At 37.2% G+C, this 25,545-nt stretch overlaps 1 protein-coding gene and 1 long non-coding RNA gene across 11 annotated transcripts in view; one reads left to right on the top strand and one right to left on the bottom strand.

Moving 5' to 3' along the window:
* Positions 1-23,981, top strand: part of CACNA1D (calcium voltage-gated channel subunit alpha1 D) — a 235,682-nt gene extending 211,701 nt beyond the window's left edge. For all 10 annotated transcript variants that reach the window (XM_055806929.1, XM_055806923.1, XM_055806927.1 and 7 more), the window contains 8 exons: positions 10,021-10,137; positions 11,619-11,986; positions 12,301-12,327; positions 13,160-13,309; positions 15,572-15,735; positions 19,593-19,714; positions 20,456-20,776; positions 21,763-23,981. In XM_055806929.1, coding sequence (XP_055662904.1) covers positions 10,021-10,137; positions 11,619-11,986; positions 12,301-12,327; positions 13,160-13,309; positions 15,572-15,735; positions 19,593-19,714; positions 20,456-20,776; positions 21,763-22,056 — 1,563 coding nt within the window. In that variant the 3' untranslated portion in view covers positions 22,057-23,981. The remainder of the gene's footprint in view (positions 1-10,020; positions 10,138-11,618; positions 11,987-12,300; positions 12,328-13,159; positions 13,310-15,571; positions 15,736-19,592; positions 19,715-20,455; positions 20,777-21,762) is intronic.
* Positions 9,838-13,220, bottom strand: LOC114011409 (uncharacterized). Its single transcript, XR_003553283.2, has 3 exons — positions 13,158-13,220; positions 11,164-11,345; positions 9,838-9,956 (listed from the first exon to the last, which is right to left on the bottom strand). It is a non-coding gene; the product is annotated as an uncharacterized LOC114011409 (long non-coding RNA).
* Positions 23,982-25,545: the final 1,564 nt, after the last annotated feature.

The following is a 25,545-nucleotide window of genomic DNA, read 5'->3' as shown; positions in this document are numbered from 1 at the left end:
TTTTGCTGATATGTGTAACTTTCTCTTGGGGTAGTTGGAGTTAGCAGCAGAACTAATTCATTAGTTAAGAACGTGCTTCCTGAGGATGTTTTAAACCCTGAAATTGCTGTGTTACCTAGCCTGGCCTTCCTTATTGCCTTTCTCCTGCAAGAAAGGGAGAAAACAACACGCAGTCAAGCTTTACCATCCATTCCTAATCGCTGAATGAAGCAAGAGGTGAGTTACAGTTTTATAATCCTGCTGACTCTTAGCAGTTGGCCATGTCACGCTTTTCCTGGCTTCAGGGAGCAAACACCCACTTTTGAGAGAAAAGCCATATCCTCCTTGTGACGAACCCCAATCTGTGTTTTAGTTGTCAGGACAATTGCTGAGGTAAGAAATTAATGGATGTTGTCATTTTCCCTGTTTTATAAGAATGTAACAGAATTCTTTAAAATGTAGATCACTCCTTTTTGTCTGTCTTTATTTTTGATGTTCTCAGTGGTATTTTGGGGGTAGTGGTGGTGGTTTGTTTACAATTTTGTTCAGTACGTTTAAAGGTAAGGGAAAACCATGTAGCTGTCTGGTGGCCTAAGGCACTGCTGCTTCCAAGAAAGCTACACCAACTTTTTTTTTTTTTTCCTAGTCCTTTAATTGTATTCTATGATATTAAGTTGGAAGCCTTACTTTTAGCTAAAATTGTTTAAAACATTTACTACTTGTGTTTCTGGTGAATGATTAACATTAACGTAGGCAGAAAAATGATGCACCATAATTTAAGCAATTTGACATACGAGGTAAAAGGCTTTTTAGAACTGCAAAGCAAAATATTCACATTACAGCTAGAATTCAAGGTCATAAACCCTAACATTTTTGGCATGAAAAGCACTTCCAAATAATCTGTTATAGAGAGAGTCATCTACACCATCTTTAGTTAGTTGAAGGGAATTGCATAACACAGGGCAAAATTCTGTGAGGTCGGGAAAGTCCAACAAGGCTTTCTGGTGGCCTCTGTTCGACATGTTAATACGTCCTGTTTCAACAAGTGGGGGAATAAATCTTCCCTTGGAAACCACATTATTAAGCTAAAGATTCAATCTGCAGACCCAGGAAGGCAGATGGACTAAGGAGTGTGTGTAAAAATACTGTTCTTAGAAGATGTTATCTTTAGGGAGACACAAAAAGGATTTCATTTCAAGGCTAAGTAAAAAGATACAGAATTTTTTGGTAGATCAAGAAGTTTTGGCAGTAGATGTAATAACTACAGTCACTAGGACCTTAATTTTACCCTCGTCCCAAATGTATTTTCTATCATTTGCAATTCACTAGATTAAAACATTCTATGTGTGCAATTATATTGGCATCAAAATATTTTTCCAGCACCTTACAGCCAAATACTACAGCAAAATTTACTTTTATCAAGCCTCTTATCCCTGCTGAACCAGTTATTAGTGTATATTTGGCTATAAAATAGTCCTAAATTTCAAGAAACTTTTATAATCCTTCAACATTTGAAGGATGTGAAGGATGTACCTTTTCTTGTAAAGAATTTTTTTTTCATGTATAGTCACAGGGGAGGTTCAGTAGATGGAGAAAATGATTAATAGGGTTCTTAGGCTTTCTGAATTAACTGTTTTACTTAACCCTGTTTTCTTACATACACATCTCTTCCATCCATAATTACTTCTAGTTAAAGTTACGATGCTAACACTCTCAAATTTAATTTCAGATAATGTTTCAAAAATTAGAAGTAGTGATAAAAGTTTTCTATTGCTTTAGGTTCTTCTTTACTGTATTGCTCTATAAAACAAAACAAAAATAATCGTAACTTGCAGTATACATCAACTACCTCGCTCTGATGATACTTACGTATGTGACATCAGAGATAAAGATGTACACAGAGAATTACACTAAGGTAGTCCTCTTACATGCTGCTTCTCTGATGTCCAAGATGTCAAGAGATGCAAAACATCAAGAAAAAACTAGGAAAATAAGATGTGGTTCATCCCCTCCAAGGTTCTGAGAGTTTTGTAGGTAACGGGGAGTTAGCCTGCCTTTCTGCCAACAAAGTCAAAGCAGTTCTTTTAAGGTGCTGCACTTGATTCTGCTTTCACTTTGAAATGAGCGGCTCGTTTTGTGTGGTTCTGTTAAAGCTGCTGCCTCTGCCCTTTTGAAACTGTTCTGTGAGAGGATGTTATAGGTGACCTTGATCAGTGACGAGTATTTAACAAGACTGGATACATTTGGAATTGATACTGAATTCTCACAGGAAAACGAACAGAGCTTAAAAACACCTGTAGCAAAAATTATTTTTTTTCTTCCCCTTCCATTTCTCTTTAGCCTACTTGAAGTTCTCTCTCTGCCAGGTAGCGATACTTGGTCCTTAATTTGTGAAAATGTTTCTTAGCAATGCCTCTTTAACTATGCAGGTGGCTCCTTCACAGGGTAATGGTAGTGTAACCAGCTAAAATAGACAAAACCCTATAGTTTTATAGGATAGTGGTGGGTGGGCCAACATTTACTTCCGTAGGGGATTTTATTCAGCCGTGCCCACCATTTGCTCAGGCGCTTCCAGGCACTGCAGCGTGAGGGGTGGCGGTGTCCTCCTCCTAGGGGACAGCGAGGAAGCTGTAAAATCAGCAGCCTCTGAATTAACACTAGAATAAGTACAGAATACTTTTTTTTTTTTTTTTTGTCATTAAGACTTCATTAGACATTTTAGCATATGAAACTGTGAAACTCATGTCCTTTGATTTTTATTTGATTGCATGAGACCAACGCCTGCCTGCTGTGTTAAGATAATGTCGCTGGCAGCCCCCTCATCGTTTTGGAGCCAGAACCTCAACCCAGCTGGAATAAAGAAGACAGTTTATTCTGATGCTGGGTTTGAGAAATGTTTGGTGGGTAGAAGAAACAAAAGTTTGGGCTGAGTCAGGAAATTAAAACAGAGCTCCCTGCAAAACTAGATTTGCTTTGTGGATACCAGAGCATGCAGCAGTCAGGAATTCCCCTTCTTACTCTACAATAATTGCATTCAGGATGATTTTTATTCTGTAGAGCTGAGGTTTTCCTTAAGGATGCAGCATTTGCTGTTAGCCTAACAAGGGCTGCTGTTTGGGTACATGCAGTCGGAGAAGAAGAAGCAGCCTAGGAAGTGAAGTGCGTCTTGGGACCATCTGCTCAGGCTATTGAGTAAGTCTTTTTGCTGTGAAGTTTCAAATTCCCCCTCACTCAGAAAAGGACACATCAAATTATTGTCAACAGCAGTTTGTCTGAACTTGCATATTGTCACCAAAAAATCTTCAGAAATGAAATAACAATATTCCTTGGAACTACAACAGTCTGTCTTCTGCAGACCCAGGGGTTTCACTCCTTGTGAAGGGAAGAAGAGTGAGTGGTTCTGAAATGACAGGTACCCAGTTCAGGTTAGCTACATACTGTCGTTTTTGTGTGTTATACATGCACCTAGGACATGAGGAAAAGTATTCCTTCGGGCTCCTGGTGCCTTTCTTATGCTATCGACTGATACTTATGCAGTGAGAACAAATACATTTTCCGGATGAAATCATAACAAAGTTACATTTGTAGCCATAGTTCGGGAGATGTCTTCTTGTAGTGATGGAAATTTGTATTGAGCCAAAGAGTAGTTACATTGCTAGTAAAATAAATGTTAAGTGAAGCATGAACAAGTCTAATTACATTCATCTAGTGCTTGAGGTGACTGAATTAATTCTACACTGGTTTTCCTATGGAAAATATTTACTGTAAACTATGTAATATTTGCACTATATTTCACATTTATTCACGTGTGAATAAATGAATAATGAATAACCCTCTTTGCTAATACATACAAATAAAAGTTGGATATTTCCCTCCACATCACAAGTAGACAAAAGCACTGATTTATTGAGCTGAACCTGATTTTGGGAATGTATTTCAGATTAAACTAATTATGCTGTTTTCTCTCTGCAAATTTTGTAAGTAACATCAACGCTGCAGTAAACAGTGAAAAAACCCCAAACAAACCCTCTAGCAGGCATCAGCTGAGGGGTTAATATGTTGCTCAAGGTTGATTTAATTGTGCTCCCATGTTCATGTTGTGTTCGCAGAAAGGCTTGGCGTGAGGGGAGCCTGGCTTTGACCGAAAGCACGGAGCTTTCGTGTAGTTGTAGAGCAGTGCGCTCAGCTCCGGCGTTAGAAGATGGGCTCTAGGAAGATGAGTGACACTGGGGAACCAGGACTTGACTACTATGTCTCTTATGTTCACTGCTATAGCGTAGGTCTATTCAGCTGGTTTTCTGCATGCTTGTTTTCTTATTTTAGTGGTTCTTGCATTGTATTCTGTTCATACTAACCTCTGTTTATTTTTATGTTGAAGTGTCTGTGTAGCTTTGGGGGTTTTCATTCTTTTTTGTTCTCTTTGCTATAAAATAACCAAGTAGTGAAAACAAGTTAATTATCTACAAATGTAGTGGTTTATATGAACATTTTTAGTCATGGGTTTTCAGTATTCTGAAGCTCTGAAGACCTAAGCATTTAGAATTCATATTTATGCTTTATTTCAGATATAATGAAGTTTTATAGCAAGATACATAAATATAAAACATTCTTCTAAAAATCTGTGAAGCAGATTACAAGTGTCTCTTCCATTTCCTGGTATCACTATAAGATGCCTTAAAAGAGGGATCACTGTGTATTTGCCTTGTCTAGAAATAGTGGAGGTGATAGTGGGTTTTACTATTTAAATAAGGGTATTGTGCTTGCACTTCTTAAACTAAGCCTAAAGTGCACCTAGATGTAGGTTGCACCATACCTCAGAATGGATGTGGGCTGAGTTTAGATACAGGGAAAATTATCTTTTTGTAATTTGAGTATTGTGTAAGCATTTAGATGTTTTTTATAAAAGTCATGACTCTGGATTCTTGCTTTATACACAAATTTATTAATATAGGACATATCTAAAATGGTGTACTGTTTTGTGCATACTGTAGATGTGGAAAGTTGATTTAAAATCTAGTTGGCATTTGTTAAGTCTTTTCAAATGTTTAACTGTTCAATGTTTTAATGTTTAACCTAACTTTTAAATGTTTTGATGTTTCCACATAAGGTGCTTTTCAAGCATCTTTCAGCTTAGTTCTAACTGACCAAATCAGAAATAAAGTTATTAGGCATACGAGATTTTTTTTTCTCACCGAGGGACTCCTACATTTCTATTATTTCAGCATTTGAAAGCACATGTGTGTCATCTCGGTGCTGTGTCAGAGACAAGGGGCATCATTAATTGTCTCTCGAGATGCTATTTAGGACCCAGCACTGGTGTATTAGTGCCTGGTGCCATCTTGGAAACATTGCAGGTGCTGCTGTGCCTCACAAAGCACAGCTGCACAGAATTATCATGTTAATTTGAAGTCATCTTGTGTATTTATGGGAAAGCCTATTTAAAGACATGCTTGGGTTTGTTGTGTAATTATGTTGTTCAGTGCACTGTGTATCACTGGTTTGCTAACTTAGCCATTGGACTGACATGTCTCATCTTTATGAGAAAGAATGCCTACAAAGAAAAAATTAAGCAAGGAATATATCAAAAGTTAAATTTCGGAGAGTAAGTATCTGAATAAAAATAACTTATTTTGCAAATTTCTAATGAAAGCTCTAGAATAGAATTGGAGGCAATCAAACACAGTAGCATTAATCTCTTTCTTCTGCTGCTTCAAAGAAACAACAGAAAAATAGAAAAACCTGAGTGGAAACAACAGATGTCCGTTTGCAGAACAGCATGAAAAATTCAATGATGCAGTTTTGATCAATGTTATCCCTGTAGAACTGGTGCCTAAACACGTCTCTTGCATGTTTTATCTGTTCTGTTATAAACCTTTTCACCTTCAAATGCTGAAAACAAAGTGTGCTGAAAGGTATAGGGTAAATGCACATAAAGTTTAACACCCATGTGAGAAAACTCCATTTTTTCCAGTTACAGGTACATTAAGCAAACACGTTTCTGTATAGCAAATAGTAATACTCTGTATTGGAAAGTTGGAGATGAACAGAATTGGAAAATTTTGCGTTTTGCAATATACTGAGATTATTAAACACATTTTGTCAGAAATGTGATCCACCTGACTGATTCAACAGCCTTGTCAACCAGGCAGGATTTCAGCCTGGTGAGCTGAGATGGGTATTAGATGTATATATATATGACAGAAGAAGGTGGCCCCTTGCTTCTTGAAATGATGTGCATTGTATTTTGGTCTTCAATAAATAGGAAATAAATCAATATTTATTTATTCACATTTCCACTTATTTAGGGAAAAATTTTAAAGGTGGTTTATACTGCTGAAATGGCATAAAATAATCTTGAAGCTTCCTTTAAGGTAAGGTGGGAATTCTCTAGACACGAGACAATCTTCAGGAATTAAGACTCTGCCATAAAAACTTACAGATATAGGGGAGACTAGAGAGAGTGTGACCCTTCCAGTAGTCTTTACCAACCAAAGGAAATATTATGAAAGTTTTTGTATCAGTCTTTAGCATCTACTCATCCTGTTTGGGGAAAGGACAGTGGATTTAGCTGCAGTTTCCTTTCCTCTGCAGCTCTGATAAGCCATGCTCAAGGACTGTGAGGAAGTAATTTCTGTATAACACTCAGATTTGACTCTTTTTCTTGAAAGTCGTTATAGCGTGATGCTTCAGGAACGTGGCTAGTCTCAAATAGTTATATGTGATAGCAACAAAAGGTCTTATAAGTTTCTCCTTAGAGAAATAGTTGCATCTGAAGAACTTAAGCAATCATAGTGAAAAGGAAACAAGCATGCCTCTGGCAAATGGAGACAAATCACTATCCAGGCTCTCTTTTTGAAAAGTCCCATCTACTCAGTTTTTTTTTCTGAGAAAAAAAACGATCTCAAGTTTAAATCTAGCAGTTTTTAGAACCTCACAAATGGAGGCCAATGTAGACTCCTATTGCCCTCTTGTGTGTTACGATGCCTCTAGGGTTCTTGCTGGGTAGACTGAAATGGGCAACGTTATGTAAGGAAATGCATCAGAAGGACCCTTCTTCCCTGCAAACTAATGATGAGATGTGGGGGAGGTTGGTTTGATTTTTGTGTATGTTCTTTTATTTAAGAGATCTTTGATTTGCTTCTGAAGTGCTTGAAGGTAAAGTCCAATGTTTTATCAGTCCACGCTACCTCTATGATCTTCACAGAAGACATTAGATGTGGTTCAGAGGAAGAATTTTCCTACTGAGAAGTAAAAACCAGTTCCTGCATTTTCACATCAGCCCCACGTCAGCGGTAGCTGGCTGAACTAGCAAAGGATTGACTTAATCAGCAAGAGCTCCGCGTGAGAATTTGTCTGTCTATGCAGCACTCTCCTGTAATAAAAATTGTTCTTGGGTTACTCAGAATACTGTAAGATCACAGCAGGTAAAATGAGACAGTACGTGAGACTAGTCATTTTAATGATAGAGTTCACAAGACTGTTGTAGGTAGTTCTACTGCAGCAAATCAGCTGAGGAATGTTCTAATTCTGCAGGCAGGTGTTGCTTGGAGAACCTGTGGCTTCAAAACTGGCTGTGAGTGAATACAGCTGATTGGTTTGGTTCAACATATACTTTTACGTCCAGCGATCCAGGTTTTAGTCTTCCACTGCTGCCTGTGTCGTTGCAAGAGGTCTGTTAGATGAAAACGAGTATTACTGAGGAGAGATGAGATGATAAGAGCTGCCTGCTTTTTCTTTAGTAAAGAACGATTAATTCACCAAGAAGCAAACCAGAAGGCAATTGGAAATGTAATCAAAGTTAAATTACTATTCAGTACATTGCTGCCAAACACATGGCTTTTCTCAGCTTTTAGGCATATATTTGTGGGACTTGGTCACAATTTGGCAGACAGGAATGTAAGCTAGTTTTTGTCAGGATTAAAATTTATAATACTGCTGTCTGAGAGTGCTGTGTTCGCAGAAAGGCTTGGCGTGAGGGGAGCCTGGCTTTGACCGAAAGCACGGAGCTTTCGTGTAGTTGTAGAGCAGTGCGCTCGGCTCCGGCGCTAGAAGATGGGCTCTAGGAAGATGAGTGACACTGGGGAACCAGGACTTGACTACTATGTCTCTTATGTTCACTGCTATAGCGTAGGTCTATTCAGCTGGTTTTCTGCATGCTTGTTTTCTTATTTTAGTGGTTCTTGCATTGTATTCCGTTCATACTAACCTCTGTTTATTTTTATGTTGAAGTGTCTGTGTAGCTTTGGGGGTTTTCATTCTTTTTTGTTTTTCTTTGCTATAAAATAAGCAGGTAATGAGTGTGAAATGGAAGTGGCTATTCTTGCTGATGACTGAACAACTGAAATATAATAGTAATCCTCTGCTAAAGAAATACTGCCTTTGCCTCTGCTAAATAAATTGAAGCCTTTGGTCTTCTACTTTGAAATCTGTACCATAAAGTGTTAATTTTACTTCCCTTTAACACCTTATAAAATGATGATGTTAGCAACCTTGCTAAGGTCTCAACTATGCAATTAGCATAAGAGGTGGGAGAAAGCACAGTGTATTCGTGAAATGTCTGTTGTATTTTGATTCACTAGTAAATGATCTTTAGAGCCTGATTCCATAGCATAACTCTCCAAGTTCATCCCTGAGGAAGAAAATATAATTGTGAAATACATGTAGCTAATATGATTAGTCAAGTGCTGTTTTCAGGAAGTGAAATACTGCTGGGAGTGAAGCCTGAGGAGGAGCCTGTAGCAAATGGACACTGTTAGATACAGAGCTGCTGGATTCATCCCTTTCCAGGTTCTGGTTGCCCACGCTGCATAAATGCCATTTTGCTCCCCATCAAACCAGCTCTTTCTGTTTTGAGCTGGAACCTGACCGCAATGCTGTGGTGTACTCCAGGGAATGTGTGTCATGGGCAGTGTGACTGGAACCAGGCCATGCCTGGTGCCCTTCAAGGTCCTTCAGCTCCGTCTGGAGCTCTGAAACAACACAAAATTCTCTACACATCTTCATGTCACCCCATGGCAAGTAACATGTAATGTCACTGTTGTGCCGTAGAAGTACAGCTCGGATGGGCTGGGACAGCCCTCACATCTGTATCAAAAAATATGAAAAAAAACCCCAATTTAACAAATCAGGTTTTTAAATGATAATTAAGAATTAAGCCAAGTGCTGTGCATGATTTTTAGTATAAGTGTGGTGTTACTAAAGGGCTAAACAAACAAATTTGTGATTTCTTCTGAACCTGAGGAGATAAAAATAAGATGGGAAGAACGAGATTGCTTTTTTTGCTTCAGACCATGACAGCCAGACTTAAAACAGGAAAAATACCTCCTTTTTGAAGTAAGGCCTATACAAAAGCACTGAATTCTTGGCCCTGAGTGTGATGTCTGTTTTCTGTATAACGTGCAGGTCTGTCCTTGGCAGTTTCGGCCTTAGTCCTTTCCCTAAAGTTTGCCTGTGGTAGCAGGGTTGAGAGGAATATGAACTGATGCACGCTGAGGTGCATTCTGCTGTAGCTAGGTGGGGTTTCTGTCCTAAAGTAAAGCTTTAAGTCAAATCTCTGCATATCACAGTGCAGTGCAGATGAGCTGGAATTATTTCACTGCTTTCTTTTCCATCTGAGCTCTGCTAAAACTGCTGTTGCTATAGCAAAGAACTCCTTGCATTTACTTTGTGGACACAGGCTGCAAACACGTTCTTAACATTAAATATACATCTCATTGAAATGCATTTTATTATAGTTCTTGCTGATTACTTATACTTTATTATAAGATGAATTTTATTTTCATAGAGTTCCATACACAACAGTGGTCCTTTAGTCAGGATCTGAGTGGTGATAATAAAGACATGATCACCTCAAGAGGGTTGTACTGGAACATAAGCCTTTTATTAATAACAGTCAAGAGACATATAGTAGGATGTGTCCTCTGTGGATGTCAGGATATGAAAACTTGTTAACTGTCCTTTGAAATAAATTTACACACCTGTAATTAAAGAACGAAAAAGAACTTGCATTCCTAATGTATTATGATATTGTCATTGATTTAGGCAGGACTAAGGACACTTCATGATATCGGCCCTGAAATACGCCGAGCTATATCCTGTGACTTGCAAGATGATGAACCAGAGGAAAACAATCCAGAGGAGGAGGAAGATGTTTATAAAGTAATGTCAGAACACAGCTATGTGAATTGTTTTGTCATATAATACGAGATTAAAGAATGAGCTTATCCCTGAATATGGAATAATAATAATATAAAACCCCTCAAATCAGCACAATATAAATACATTCTAAATAAGTCTTTTATATATATAAAAAAAAATGGTATTACCAGGACAATTGCATCTCACTGTAAATTTAAGAAACACTTCCTGCCCCTAATTCTTTCTCATTAATTCTTCTTTTTTTCTTAAGCAAATGCTAAGAAAAGGTATGAACCTTGCCATCTTAAATTTTGATAGTGGCAAGGTTTAAACTGGAAGTGTCTTAACTTCTGCAGTGGTAGATAGAAAGAAGAGAAGGAAATCCTGTGCAGCCAAACCACAACAGACACAGAGCTGGGTATTTGAAAATGAATGCCTGGAATTACATAGAAGTCAACAAAATATAAATGCCATTTCCAGTTTCCTGTGGGGGATATCAATAAGAATCAATCAGAAAGAAAGATTAGTTTTCCTCTTTTACACTATAGATATTCAGTCTAATGGTGAGCACGTAAAGTTGGTGTTATAATCAGGAGTGATCTGCAAACCATTTTTCAGACAGCAAGAAAACTTATTTTTTCACAAGCATTTCAGAAGAAGCAGATGTAAAAGCATGCTTCTGCAGTACTTATGTCAGAAGCCACATAGCTTGCTGTTCTTTGCCAAAAAGGAGGATGTGGCACTGAAGACAGTGCCGCAGCTACCATCAATAGATGCATTTCTCTGCCAACCATCATTACCTCCTGTCTTCCCTAGATTGAGCTTCAAGATAAACTGCTGTCATCCAAGACCCACACCTGGCTAGACAGGGAGGCTACATAATCTGGGTCAGATGTAAAAGAGAGCTGCATGTCAAGAGTCATAATTTAGCACTTCATCCTCTTTTTCACCATCCATTACACTCTCAGGGCTGACAAAGAGTTACTACTCTTTCTCATACCTCTGCAAGAAGAAAGTATGGAAGCACTGAAATGTAATGTTACCTACTTGCGATACGCTTGCAAGCTGTTGCATGGCACTCCATCCTGTCTGAGTGACTGATGCCTGTTGCAAACTGATGCTCTGGGAGAATAGGAGAGAATTCCACTAAAGTGTTCTCAAAAATGAAGCAGACACGTGCCTTTCTGAGGAAGGTGGTGCATGTTCATGTATGGGAAACTAGTTTTCTCCTGCATAATAAGATGTGGAGAAAGCTGGATGTCACATTTAGCTTTATGGAAAAAGAATAATGATCACAGCATAACAATGTTGATTTGACTCATATACAAATGTTTCATTATCACTTTCACATCACTTCAGGAAATAAAATTAGAAAGAAAAGTCACAGTTTATTTGAATTGATACTTTTGTATGCATGTAGGCGAGAAAAAAGTTATCACTGTCAAAAATATGTTCTGTTAAGGTATGTGATCTAACTTTTTCTTTCTCTTCCCCTAAAACAGAGGAATGGTGCCCTCTTTGGCAACCACATAAACCATATTAGCAGTGACAGACGAGATTCGTTTCAACAGATCAACACCACACACCGTCCCTTACATGTTCAGCGGCCTTCAATTCCATCCGCAAGCGATACCGAGAAAAATATATATACTCAGGCAGGAAATTCTGTATACCACAATCATCATAATCACAATTCAGTAGGCAAGCAAGTTCCAAACTCAACGAATGCCAATCTCAATAATGCCAACATCTCCAAAGTGTTTCATGGAAAACACACAAATTTTGGAAATCACGAGCATAGATCCGAAAACGGTTACCATTCATACTCCAGAACTGATCATGAGAAGCGTAGAAGGCCAAGCAGTAGGAGGTAAACTTAGAAATATGTTTTTGCTTCTAAATAAATTTATCTATTTTAAAAACTCTATAAGAAAACTTATGCTATGTGATACTAATTTATGTATTCAAGCTTCATTTCTGTTGCCTACTTCTGTATGAAATGTATTTAAAATATAGGTCTGATGTATGGGAAATGTACTTAACTTTAATAAGGTTTGAAAGTAGTGGTTTTCTTTAAAGTGAAATTGTTAGTTACAACACAGACATTATAATCACCAATTAATTTCTTTAAACTACCTGATTTTAAGATATCTTTCTCCTTATTTTCATGGTTTACCTGGATAGAACCCGCTACTATGAAACATATATTAGGTGAGTTGATATTGCTCTGACATAATTGAAGAGGACAGAGTAGTTTCTCTTTTTTCTCTTTTCTTTTTCTCTTTAGAACAATTTTCAAAATGAACTGTATGACAATGTATATGCTCAGTAACTTGAGTGATAATTTCTGAATCTAAAAATCTAAATTCTAAATTTTCTAAATTGTCCTTCTGTTCTGAAACAATAAACTTCTGGTAAAGTTCAAAATTATTCAAGCCCTTTTAAAAGTTCAGGCAGGTTTATGCAGTTTTCAACAGGCAAAAGATGCTAGCCCTTGTTTAAAATTTGCTTGCAAAAACTGGAAAAAACACTGGCTTTAGCTTTGTTAAATATTAATATATAGAGCTCCATTTATAGGGGACCCAAAATCTTTCCTAGTCTTATGTCTCTGAATATATTCCAAGACAAATTTTAAAAATAGGATACACTGTGTTATTTCAAGTGCATTACTAAATTCAGTGTTAGTTTTTCATGTCTAGATTTGCATACCCGTTTCAGATTTTTCTTGGAATACCTCAGTGAGTGCTCCTTAATATTTTACCCATTCCAAAAAATTCAGGCATTTGATAGAGGCTGTGTTTCTTCAAAGTACTCTGAATTTATGTTTTGTAAAAACATCTTAAATGTATTTGACTTCACCGAGCATCCCTGTATTAATTAGTTTCCTATTTGTACCATAAGGAAATAAAGGGAGATCATCTTTAGAGAGAGGTAGTATATTCATGTTGTGAACTGCAGTTCTGTGCAATCATGTGTATAAAACATACAATATATAATTTATATAAATAAAATATTTAAAAAAATAATTGTTTGCTACTTACAGATCCGACTCTGGTGATGGGCGTCGACCTACTATTTGCTGTGAAGAACGTGAAGTTCAAGACCATTGCAATGATGATCATTATTTGGGAGAGCAGGAATATTTCAGCGGAGAAGAATATTATGAGGAAGACAGTATGTTGTCAGGAAGCAGGTGAGGATGTTAAACGGGAAAAAATATTTCAGTTAATTAGGTACGTATCTGTAAAGGCTTCACTAAGCACGCTTATACTGAAAATTCTGTAATGACATTAATATTCCATAACTGCTGGCAAGTGAAATGGTGAACAGGAATAGTGTGTGGACCAAAGATCTTTAGTATTTGGCATCGTGCGCTGACTTCAGCAAAACTTCTGTACCAGATTCAAAGGAAAGCACAAAGTTCCTTTGAACTGAGTATAAACTAGGTAGTACATAACCAACGAAGTATTTAATTTATAAATAAAATTTCACATACAATGGAAGACAGACCAAACTCAGGTAGAAGAACTTTTAGAAGTGATTTTCTTCTTTTAATTTAACTTAACTAGAAAGGTGAAACTAATGGACTGACATCATAAGGTAGTACTAGCTGGACCAATAAAGAATTGGATTACTTCCTTTTGAAAATTCTCATTATACCTCTTTATTAATAATTCTTCTCTTGGCACCATTTTTTTTTTCTCCTTAATACAAACACTGTCATAGTTGTCCTGGACTTTACGTGTTTGGAATAGATTTTTTTTTTAAAGTTTTATTCATAGGTTTTATGGAAACACCATCAATTGAATTTTAGTCAACAACTAGCATTTCTTAGAAATTTGTATCACTGCATAATATCCAAATTTGTATTAATCTGAGGCTCCTTGCTGTAATTGCAGAGTTCTAGTTTTGCAACCTGGTTTCTCTCAGTTTTCTATCTCATTTCTGTTTTCTCTGCCCAAAACTTGGAATAGTATCAAGTTAATTACATTATTTCTGTCCAGTGGGGTTTTTCCAAGGGCTAGTACTGGTTTTTAACAACTTTTGCCTGATCCTGGGTATTTAACTTGCATGATCTTTGCATTCAATATCTTAATTTCAGGTTGATGAAGAAAAGGCCTTGATTTAATTCTGGTAAATTTAAGCTTTTCTCTGAAATTTTACTTCACACAGTTTCTTCAGAAACGAACTAGAGTGGATTTTTCTAACTTTAGAACAGTAGCTCTCAAGGTCGTTTGACTTTGAGCATTACCAGGTTGGTCTGACGTGAGCACCGCACCGTGCTGTTGGCTTCAGGCAGCGATGGCTTCAGCGACAGGGCAGGTCCGAACTTTGCACTGGGACAACTCCTGTTCATAAACAGTATGTTTCCAGTTGTTCAGGCAATGTTTGGGTGCAGCTTTGGGAAGAAGTCCTGATATTCCTGACTTAGTCTTCAAAATGTGAGATTGTTCTGGTGTTTTCTGAGTATCACCCTGTCATGGAACATAAGCTATATTTAGTTATACTGAAAAGCTTCCTATTTAAAAAAAAAATTAAATGCACCTTTTTCCCAAATATATTGTGATCTATTTAACTTCCATAATATTCGCCTTCTCATTATGATGTGGAAAGACATATGCATTTTTTAAGATCTCAAGTGCATTGTGTTCATCTTCCTTACAATAGCTATGTTTCTCTTCTGCTGAGTGAATTCAATACCTTCTCAAAAATATCCTCCAATTCTGTCAAAAAATTTTATTTTCAAGTCCAGCCCTGAAGCAGAGGAATTTATTGTCATTTTATCTCTAGACCCATAAGTGCATATGCACAAGTGCCAGACATGTTTAATTCTCCTCCTCCTCCTCTACTGTCTTGCTTCACCATCTGAATTCTGGAAAGATTGGCACCCTAATCTCTATCTTGTTCGTTTGCATAAAAGTTAAGATTTGCATGACAGCTAAATTTTACAGAATGCTTAGGCTGCTAATTTTTGTGATATGATAATTACAGTCAAATAACACCCTTCCAAGATTTAATTTTCAGCAAGGAAGTATCCAGAATTTAAAAGGCTTAAATCCATTCTCTGAGTTTCTGTGCTCCCACGCATCACCCAGGGTTCACAAGAGAGCATGGCAGGAGTAGAACACAGTATTTTTTTTATTTTTTATTTTTAAGCAGTGTACAACTGAGATCCTGCATTTTAGTCTGTACTGATAAGAATAACTTCATTGAAAATGTAATTGATTTTACCTGAGAACTTACATTGTAACTATACTAGTAAAAAAGGGTATGCTTGCTGTCTCAAAATCAGTTTGCATACAGAAACTGGATTTTAAAATTGAGTCATGTAATTATATAATATAATGCTTGGTTATCGTGCTGGAGAAAGATTTGAAAATCTAGAAGAAATCTAATTGATCAATTTATAAAAACTCACTGAAATAACATTTTCTTTATTGTATTTTAAATACAGGCATATATACGATCACCACTGTAGATATCACTGCCATGACTCAGATTTTGAGAGACCGAAAGGTTACCATCACCCACATGGTTTTTTTGAGGAAGATGATTCACAGATCTGTTATGATGCAAAAAGATCTCCTAGGAGACGGCTGCTACCTCCAACACCAACACGTAAGTATACTAAGAACAATTTGTTTGCAAATCTAGAATGACTTCAATGCATTCAGGCACATTACAATTTAAAAAGGTTTCTTTTGAACTTGGATTTCAAAGATGGTGTTTCTTGATTACTGATGCTAGTGGATAATTGTGTGTAGCAGAAATATCTATCCACCCTGAGGTGAATGGTCAGAGAATCTATGGGCCCTGGCTTACAAGTCAGTCTTTCTCATATCCCTTGCCTCACTCATCCAGTAATATACAAATTTAATTGCCAGTTTTGATTTGATGTGACACATGAAGAAAGAGCAAGCTAGAACGCAGCCGTGGTTTGCTTTGAAGGTTTGCTCAGTGGGTTGCAATCCGTGTGCCCTGTGTTCACACCCGCAGGGGTGCAGTGCTGCCCTGAGTCAGGGCATTGCCTCTCCAGTGATGCACCTGGGGGCGCCTCCCCTGTCCCTTACCAGTCGTGCTGCTTAATGACATTTTAATGAGTGCCATTTACAGCTTTGCCTCGTCCTGTTCTAGTAAATATTACAGACTGAAGTAGGATAATTTTCAGGAAAAAGAGAACCAAGAGCGAGCTTAATGGTGCTCTGGTTTTGGGTTTTTTCCCCTTACTTTTGAAGTGCCTTTAGCTTTTTAATGTGAGTTTCTCAAGTCCCTGTGAAAAATAAGTGTTATCCTGAGCTAAGCAACTTACTTCAGATTCTCATTGGTACTTTATTCTGCCACTCAGGACCAACGCTTAATATTCTGTTTTTCTTCTGAGGGAGAAAATGTTCCCATGTATAGAATTAGTATTTCCATGTATAGAATTAGATTGAATTAGTGTTGTCAACTGATTTTTTTCTACCCATTTCTTTAATTCCCATTTATTCTTCTTTTTAGATCTTTCTCTTTATTTGTCCTTAACTCAAGCACAATATTGCTTTATCTGCATTTCTCAAAGCTCTCATGCTTCTTATCTTCTGCTTTTAGGTTTGTATGTTCTAGGCCATACTGCAGATATCAGCAGGGCTAATTCTGTGGTGAAACTGGGCACAGACTCAAAGCTCTTGGATCTTTGGTCTTTGACCTCTGACACTTCACAGAGAGGAAACACATGAGATTGTGAAGTGCAAAATAAACCTCTTTCAAAGCTCTTTCTTGTTGGTGCACAAGAAACAACACTCAGCTCCATGCAGCCGCGGAGTGTCCCTAAGGGTACTGGCATAGTGTAGCCAGCCCAGCCGGGTCTGTTACATGCGCCTCTGGCTGATGCCGTCTAACCCGTGCCATCCAGACAAGACAATACAGCATCATTTCTAGAAGGGTCTCCACGTTTTGGCTGCTATAAGGTGGATTGGCTTTCTAGCAAAACCAGAGTTCTTTTGCTAGCAGCCAGAGCCACAGCCTATGTATCTCTGGAAGCATGACTGTAAGGACCCTGTGGGTAGGAAAATGAGTTTCAGTCCTTTTCTGTCTCAGACACCCTAGAGAAAATGCAGGTATAGATTTAAAAAATAAAAGTGTTTCAGAGACAAGTGTAGTGGGATCATATACAGTGTCTGAGGTACAGTCTCAGACTTGTTTAAACCTGCAGAAAGCTGTATAAAGGGCAGCAGCAAAATACGTTAGCATTTGATAAAGGAAGCATTCTTCAGTGATACCATCAGTGCTGGTTCCTCGCTCTCGGCACTCGGCTCCTTACAACAAGACTAGTAATGGTCTCTGCTGTTTGGCTTTCTGACCTTATGGGGCCCAGATGGAAAAAGCAGAAATAGGAGTCTTGCACTATCGAGAGTAAATAACTCAGATGAATGATGGTGACATGTACAGAAAGCTGCTAGCCCTCTTCCAGTAGCAGAAGGAAAAGACATCAAAGGGGAGAGTGTGAAAGGAGACTCCTGTACATCTTCCTACAAGCTTTTCTGATAGCAGAGGAATTTTAAGGCAAAGAAACAGATGGATGTTTTGTATATCCGTTCCATACATTGCAGGAGAACAACCTTCTCATAAAAAACTTTCTGGGGTTTTCCCATGGAAGCGTTGCAAGGGGACGGTTGAAGTCTTCCTGTGACTCAGCCTTTGGGATTCATTTAACCTTTCTGATAAAGTTTTGATGACAGTATTTCTTCAGAGGAAGCTTACGCTTTTTATCTCATGTACAAGAGACTAGATAAATGTACTAAATAAGAAATTATTTGATATCCTAGGATATCCCAAGATAAGAGGACCTAGTTCTGATCTAAGTTGCCTGAGGGTAATGCAGGAAGTCCTTGGACGATAGTATAATGTCACGAGAGCACAGTCAGACCACCTGTCATAACCATTTACTTAATGTTCAGGGACACAGTTGAGAAATTTTAAAGGCTCAGTATCTCAGCAGATTCTAAAAGCAGCTCAAGCCTTTTATTTGTAACTAGTGTATGGGCTGTTTGGCCTGGGGAGGAAGCCTTGATGTTCTCATGTAAAGAAAGAAAAAAGAAGAAGAAAAAAAGTAAAACCTGCGACACTGCACTGAAGTTTCTGCTAGCATCTGGATTCAGCCCAAGTTAATGTAACACACGGTGCCTTGGCTAAGTACTGGAGTTAGTAAATTGAGCTCTGTGTCACACATTCTAGAGGTTTTTATACCGAACTCATCACCACAGTATTTTAGCAATTTCCAGAAGTGTACTGAGAAATGATTAAGATGTTCTTTCAGACTCTTTCCTGGGCAGAAGCATGTGCAAAGAAGTGTCTTGTTTTGGATGAGGGGACTTTTTGGTTTGCTTTTTATTCATTTTGGTATTGGGACATTTAGCATTTGTTAGGGTCAGGAGCTAAGGCTTACATTCCTGTATTTGGATTTACCATAGAGACAATGGAAAGAGACACAAAGGCTGTATTAAGTGAACTGAATCACCTCCTGGAAGTGCTTATTTTAGTCTACTGGCTCTTTAAGGAACATCTTGAGGAACGGCATTAAGTGTCTGGTGATAGCTATGAAGAATCCTCAGTTTGTGGCACTTCATGCTTCAATTCTGTTCACAAAATTCTTGGTATTGCGGAAAAAAGATACCAAGAATAGTTGCAATCAGTTCCAAGAGAGCACAGTTTGGTATCATTGCTTTGTACAGTCAGGCTCTTTCCAGATTTCCACGATGATGCTCGCAGCTGTGAGGACATATCTGGATTCCAGCTGCTGTTCAGCACCCAGGCTTGCTTCACACTGAAGCTAACACAGAGGAATGATACCCATGCACTGCTTCCCCTTGTGCTGCAGGCTTTCAACAAGACCCGCTGGAACACTTCCACACCAGCCAAACGTCTTGATCCAGTTTAGATTTCTACTTTTTCCTTTCCAGTATTTACATGAGTAACAACAGCATAGAAAACAGCAGAGACCATGGCTTATCATTGTCATAAGTAACAAAAAAAACCATCAGGAATTGACACAAGTCAACTTTGACATGGATATGTTTTTTTGTATTGCACATTTCTTCCAAGGAACTGGAGATTTGGTATTTCCTTTGGGAAGTCTGGTTCATTAGAGTTTAAACCCACGGGGAAGAAAGAAAAACTTCTTTGTAACTGCTCATAGCAGTTTACAGTAAAACTCTGAAGTGTCTGAACCAGTCTGCTGCACAACACAAGCCTGTGCCGTGAAACAGCTGCTTCAAGCTCTGTCACGTTAGGCTGCTCATATGGTTTCTACCTAGGACTGCGTTTGCTCATATGATGAATCTATCTTTATCCTATAACCAGCTGCTTGCTTCTGTTAGCACAACTTTCTTACTGGGGGATGTGTTTTTATTTGTGTGATAGTTGAATCACACTGGAATTCTGGAAATTATAGACTTTGAGGGCAAGTATTTTCCTAATGAATTATGCTTTCCCTGTAGCAAATAGACGATCTTCCTTTAACTTTGAATGCCTCCGACGACAAAGTAGTCAAGATGACATACCACTGTCTCCTAATTTCCACCATCGCACTGCTTTACCACTTCACTTAATGCAACAGCAGGTAAACACAAAATCTTAAATTTAACTAACAAAGAATTAAATCTTTCCAGCTTCTATATTGTACTTCTGACTTTCATTGTTGTTTGAAATAGTACTGGTGTATTATGTAGTTTGCCTGTGCACAACTTCTAGGCCAAGTGTAGGCTTCTCAAACATTGACCTTCTACACAACATTGAAAATAAGTAGTTTGCCCCTGTGACATTTTAAGCATCCACAAAGGGCTGGGGTGCCCTAAGGAATTTTGACCAGAACTGCATAATCTTTGCCAGTGCAGTTACTCAGCTCCGTTTGTGAGAATGTGCAAGTAGAACATACACATCTTCTGAGGCCCGATACCCAGCTCTGTGTAGCTCTGAGAAGGTGGCAGTTTCCATAATCTAGAGACACCATCCGGAATGCTTGGAAAATGCCAACAGCTTCCTATCCTGTCCCTACAGGACAGAAGGATTGTTTCTGTACTTCCCTTTCTTTGTTTAATATATTGTATAAGCAATTATTTTTCTTTATTAATGCTAGTCCCAAGATTTTGTGATCTGAGTAATAATAGGAAAAAACATATTTTATCCTCTTGATTTACCAGTTTCAGTCCTGTTCCTCCTCTACATGACTATTAAACATCAGAAAATGTTAACTTTTCATAGCTGCTGCCTGAACAATTGCTTTGAACTAACTGCTGAAATTAGAAAAGAGTGTGACTGAGCATTTGAAATCACTGATTTTGAAAATTCTTCCCCTTACTAGGTCATGGCTGTTGCGGGTCTGGATTCCAGCAAAGCTCATAAACATTCACCGAGTCGTTCAACGCGTTCCTGGGCTACTCCACCTGCAACCCCTCCCAACCGGGACCGTACTCCATATTACACACCTCTAATCCAGGTTGATAGGGCTGAATCTACAGAGCATATGAATGGTAGCCTGCCTTCCTTGCACAGGAGCTCTTGGTACACAGATGACCCTGATATTTCCTACCGAACATTTACACCAGCCAATTTAACTGTTCCTAATGACTTTAGGCATAAACACAGTGACAAACAGAGGAGCGCAGACAGTTTGGTAGAAGCGGTAAGTATTACAGAAACCTCTGATGTAGCCAAGAGCATGTATCTGTTCAGGTTTTGTGTGAACTTTAAAAAGCATATGATTGAATTCACATTATCTCCCTGAAAATGTATTTTCAGTTTTAAAACCCAAAATTATTTTTAGGGAAAGACAGGGCAACTTATTTGTAGTTGTCCTGTAGTAAATGGTTTCTGCTAAATCCCAATCTAGCATGTCAGAGTACTAAACAGATTTCTAAGGGGTTTGAAATTTAAGTTTTCTAGGTAAGGATTAGTTATAAAGTGTCCTTCCACAACAGCTGATAGGGAAGAGATGATGCCATATGCCTGTTCTCTCTGTTGTTTCTATAGAAATACATCACCATTTTTGCAGTAATCTGAATAAAAGATCAAGAACTCTAAATGCCAATAACAGCTACAAGGATTGATTTGCAGGTGTACTAACGAATGTTAAGAATTCCCGTTTATATTAAAAAAATAGAAGAGATATAGCATTTCTGAATCATAGTTACTGTTCTTGCTTCCACCTATTGCTTCCTTTCCATTGCTACGAGCAAAAAAATACACTTTGTTATGTTTTATTTGCAAGTGGGACTTTAGCATCTTTCCTCCATGTACTCTAAGGTATAGAGGAGAACGTGTTTAAAATTGTGTGTTTCAGACAATTGTTCTAATTGCACCCTCTGAGATATATTAACTGTTGTCTTTAGTATATCAGCCGGATGATTGATGTTTATCAAAAACTACTCCCAAATTTCTGAAAAGTCAGATGTATTGGATTATCAGTTACATTATCACATGACACAGTGTGGTTTGGAGCCATGTGATTGTTGATTTGATTGTTCTTTACACATACGGTTTTGCTGTGTGTTGCTGTAATGATTCAGCATGGGGTTTCTACTATTTTCCAGAAGTGAGGAATGTGGTTACAGTCTGTCTGTTCTTCTGTAATTCCACTTTTTATCTCATTCTCTCTCCTCCATCTGCCAGGTACTTATATCTGAAGGCCTAGGAAGGTATGCAAAGGACCCTAAATTTGTTTCAGCTACAAAGCATGAGATTGCTGATGCATGTGACATGACTATTGATGAGATGGAAAGTGCAGCAAGTAATCTTCTCAATGGAAATATTAGCAATGGGACCAATGGGGATATGTTTCCCATTTTAAGCAGACAAGATTATGAACTTCAAGATTTTGGTCCTGGCTACAGTGATGAAGAACCAGAAACGGGACGATATGAAGAAGACTTAGCTGATGAAATGATATGCATCACAAGCTTATAGTATTTAGCAAGGAAAATGATTCTAATAACAGAAAAAGTGCCTCATAATGTAAAGATGCTAGGCACTAGCTGGAGTGAATAACGAATCAAGTGATGTCACACCTCAAGGAAGCCATAACTAATAAATGTATTATCTCCAGGTTGCCGAAATGTGATCAGAGCTGCAGTACGTCAAGTCTCCTCCCACAGATTCTTCAGTTCCTCTGTAGGAATAAGGTTATTTTGAAACCAAGCAGATTGTGACAATCAGTTTTTTGAGGGCTAGAGCAGGATTCTGAGGTGTAATATCTTGCCTGTCTTTCAACCTTGTGCTGCTGTCCTTTATAGTAGAGCAGGATTTTGTCAATGAAAATGTCTTGTATAATTCCGGCACAAAATTGTGTGGGAAATAGCAACATGAGATGAGTGATGACAACCAGTAATGTCATTACCTCAGTACTCGATAATGCATATCAGCTACCCGTTGCATATCCATTCTAACATTGTTTTCAAACTTGCCTCCTGATTTCTTTTCTTAATGCTCTTCTAAAATACAGTTTGTCATGCTCTACGTGTTAGAGATTGTTGGAAAAAGAAGTTATATAAAGAATAATCTCTCATATGTAACACCAGTTTACATAGGAAAATATCATTCAGATAGTCTGTTTTATGACTATCATGTTAAGGGCAAAACATACTGGAATAATTGCATTCTTACTAATGCACTTGCAACCAGGTTATAGTAAAATTAGATAAGATAGTTTGCTAAAAATTATATAGTAGAAATTATTGTAAATGAATTGTAATATACAATGATTTGTATTTGTAAAGAGATGTTCTATATTTTGTAATTATTGTACCGTAATTGAACTGCAGCAATATTTATGGACCCTAATTATTGTAACTCTCCACAGAATTCTAGATAGAAGTATTTTTACTTGGAATATATAGATCTATAGCATAAATATTTAAATAGACCCACCTCTCAGTGTAAATCTCTTTTTGGGATAAAGTGTCAAGTCTGAACTTGGCAACAGAAGAGATGATTTTTTTTTTTTTTAATAATGGAGTCAAATTAATCTCTCTGCATAAGGGATGCACAGCTGACTATTTACAGTCTTATACTTGGAAAGGTAAAAGGTTTAAAGTTATTTTAACTTTTTTGATTGAAAAAGAAGCTCTAATTTTATTTTTGTATTAATCCCATGCTAAAAATAAGTGTTAAAGTAATTTAAAAATTGGCAAGTTCATGCCAGGGTGTTACTAATTGTCATGAGATAATTAGTTTCAATAAAGTATATTACCTACTACATCCTACTTTGACAGGAAACATCTTGGGCAGAAAATACTTCACAGGTAAATGAAAATGCTTTATATCAGTACCACTTACTCTGCTTGGAAGGAAAAGAAATATGATAAAATGATTCTTCACAGAACCAAAAACCTGGATATAAGTAGTATACTATTTTATTGCCTCTACCTTTCTGTTGTTCTATGTGTACTATTTCAAAGATTTATTTTTATGCAATCAAGAGAGGGCTTAGATATTGTTCACAATGCAGTAAAACCCTGAAATGACTTTGAGGCTGAAATTACCTTAGAGGAAAATCAAAAAACACTGAAAGCTACTGTCTATTTCGTTAGCACTGGATAACAATGACTTGTTCTAACAAGTTATCTTATCAGGTTTTACCTGTAGTTCATATGCTAGATAGCAATCCAGTTCACATTTTTACAAATGTGATGTTTAAAACATGTCAATAAACATTTTGTACATAATGACAGTTTCCTATGAATAGCTTACAGACTTCCTCTGAAATCATTCTTATTTCAAATGCCAGGATAAGAACTTAAAGGTTTGTAAATTATTTCTTGACCTACATCATTTTGTATTAAAACAAATGCAAAATGTTCTTCAAAATAAAACTGTGTAATAATTTTATTATACTTGGGACTCCTTTTACTAACAGTTTTTCACCTAGAAACTCCAGAAGTTAAATTCTGTTTGCACTGTTTGATGAATGGGAGGGAACATAGGAGTATAATCATCAGTCTACATCATTTTAGTTTGCAAGTCTTTTATGAATGATTGCTATTAACCAGAAGGAAATAGTTATTAGAGTATTCATATGGAAAGGGGTACTATTGCTCCACTATTATCTAGGGGATTATTACTTCCCTAGATACAGTCTATGGAAACAATCAGAAAAAACCTGACTAAAATGCCATGAAACGACATAACAAATCTTTCATTCTGTCTGCCAGAACACACTTGGGTAGGTTACCCGGCAAGTAGGCACTTTGTTCCACTTTGCTAGCTTACAGAAACAAACTTTAGGAGACCAAAATAGAGCTTTCTGAATCACTGTGAAATAACAAGTAGTTTTTTAAGTTCCACCTACTATGCTATACATACTTCTGAAGACTGCCCTTAAGGCAACTGAAGTTGAACACTAAAAAAGAGGAGGAAAAAATTCCAGACCAGGTTCCTTAACTTCATGGACTTCTGATAGCACACCAAATTTGGCAGACTGAGCTGAATGACAGTTTTTTAAATTAATCATTTGTCTAAGGAGACAGAAAAAATATGCTGACTTCACTGATTTTCTTGCTAGTATGGTTAGGCCTTAGCTTTCCATAATCTGATGAGAGACTCTTTAGGGCAGATATGCTATTTTATGAAAAAGTAGTTCTTACAAAAAGAAATACTGACAGAAATTTAGTTACACACCATGTTTTATATATAGTTAATGGTTTAAGGGAGAACAAATATATGGATACATAGAATACCTGTTCAATTTTATTACAGAAGTATATGGAAAAATGTAATCAATGTATGCACAATTACATGGTAATTGGCACCCTTAAAATATGCTAATCATGGTAATTACTCAATACAGAAAAATTAGAGGTTATCTCAATAACTAAAGTATATTTCCTGAGTTTCCAGGTTTGTTTATATATGTATACAATGACAGAAAATATTAGTAAAGGATTAAACATTGCAAGGTCTTTTACAGTAAATTCACTGAAAAAGTGAATATATAGAATATATTCATATTTGAATAGTGTCTTACTTTTGGAGCTTGGATGACAGAAGAACAGAGACTAAAAATTAAAATACTGCAATAAGATATGTTTATGTTCTCTACAATAACTCATCTTTTTAACTATAATTTCTTTAAAAATGCATAAATGATTTTTTTATTCCTCAAAATATCTTGCTGTGTTTATTTTATAGAAAAATAGTTGTTCCAAGCCCACTTGCCGGTTTTCCAGTGTTTATAGAGCTTCCTTATTTAGTTGCAGACTAATTGAAATCAGACACTTGGAAGGGATTTTAAGCCGAAGAAACATCAAAAGTTCTTATATTCAAAACCTTGAGTGGCCTTACATGAATTAAATATAATGCAGTTTCACAAGTACTGCTATTTTCTGCCGCTTTTAAAAACACTTCTCACACTAAAGCAACCTGTGTATGTGTACAAAAGAAATATTTTTGGTCACTTTT

The sequence above is a fragment of the Falco peregrinus genome, chromosome 5 (assembly GCF_023634155.1).
Source record: "Falco peregrinus isolate bFalPer1 chromosome 5, bFalPer1.pri, whole genome shotgun sequence".
Lineage (NCBI taxonomy): Eukaryota > Metazoa > Chordata > Aves > Falconiformes > Falconidae > Falco > Falco peregrinus.
Note: the sequence above shows the minus strand (reverse complement) of the source record. Positions and strands in the feature narration are given on the sequence as shown.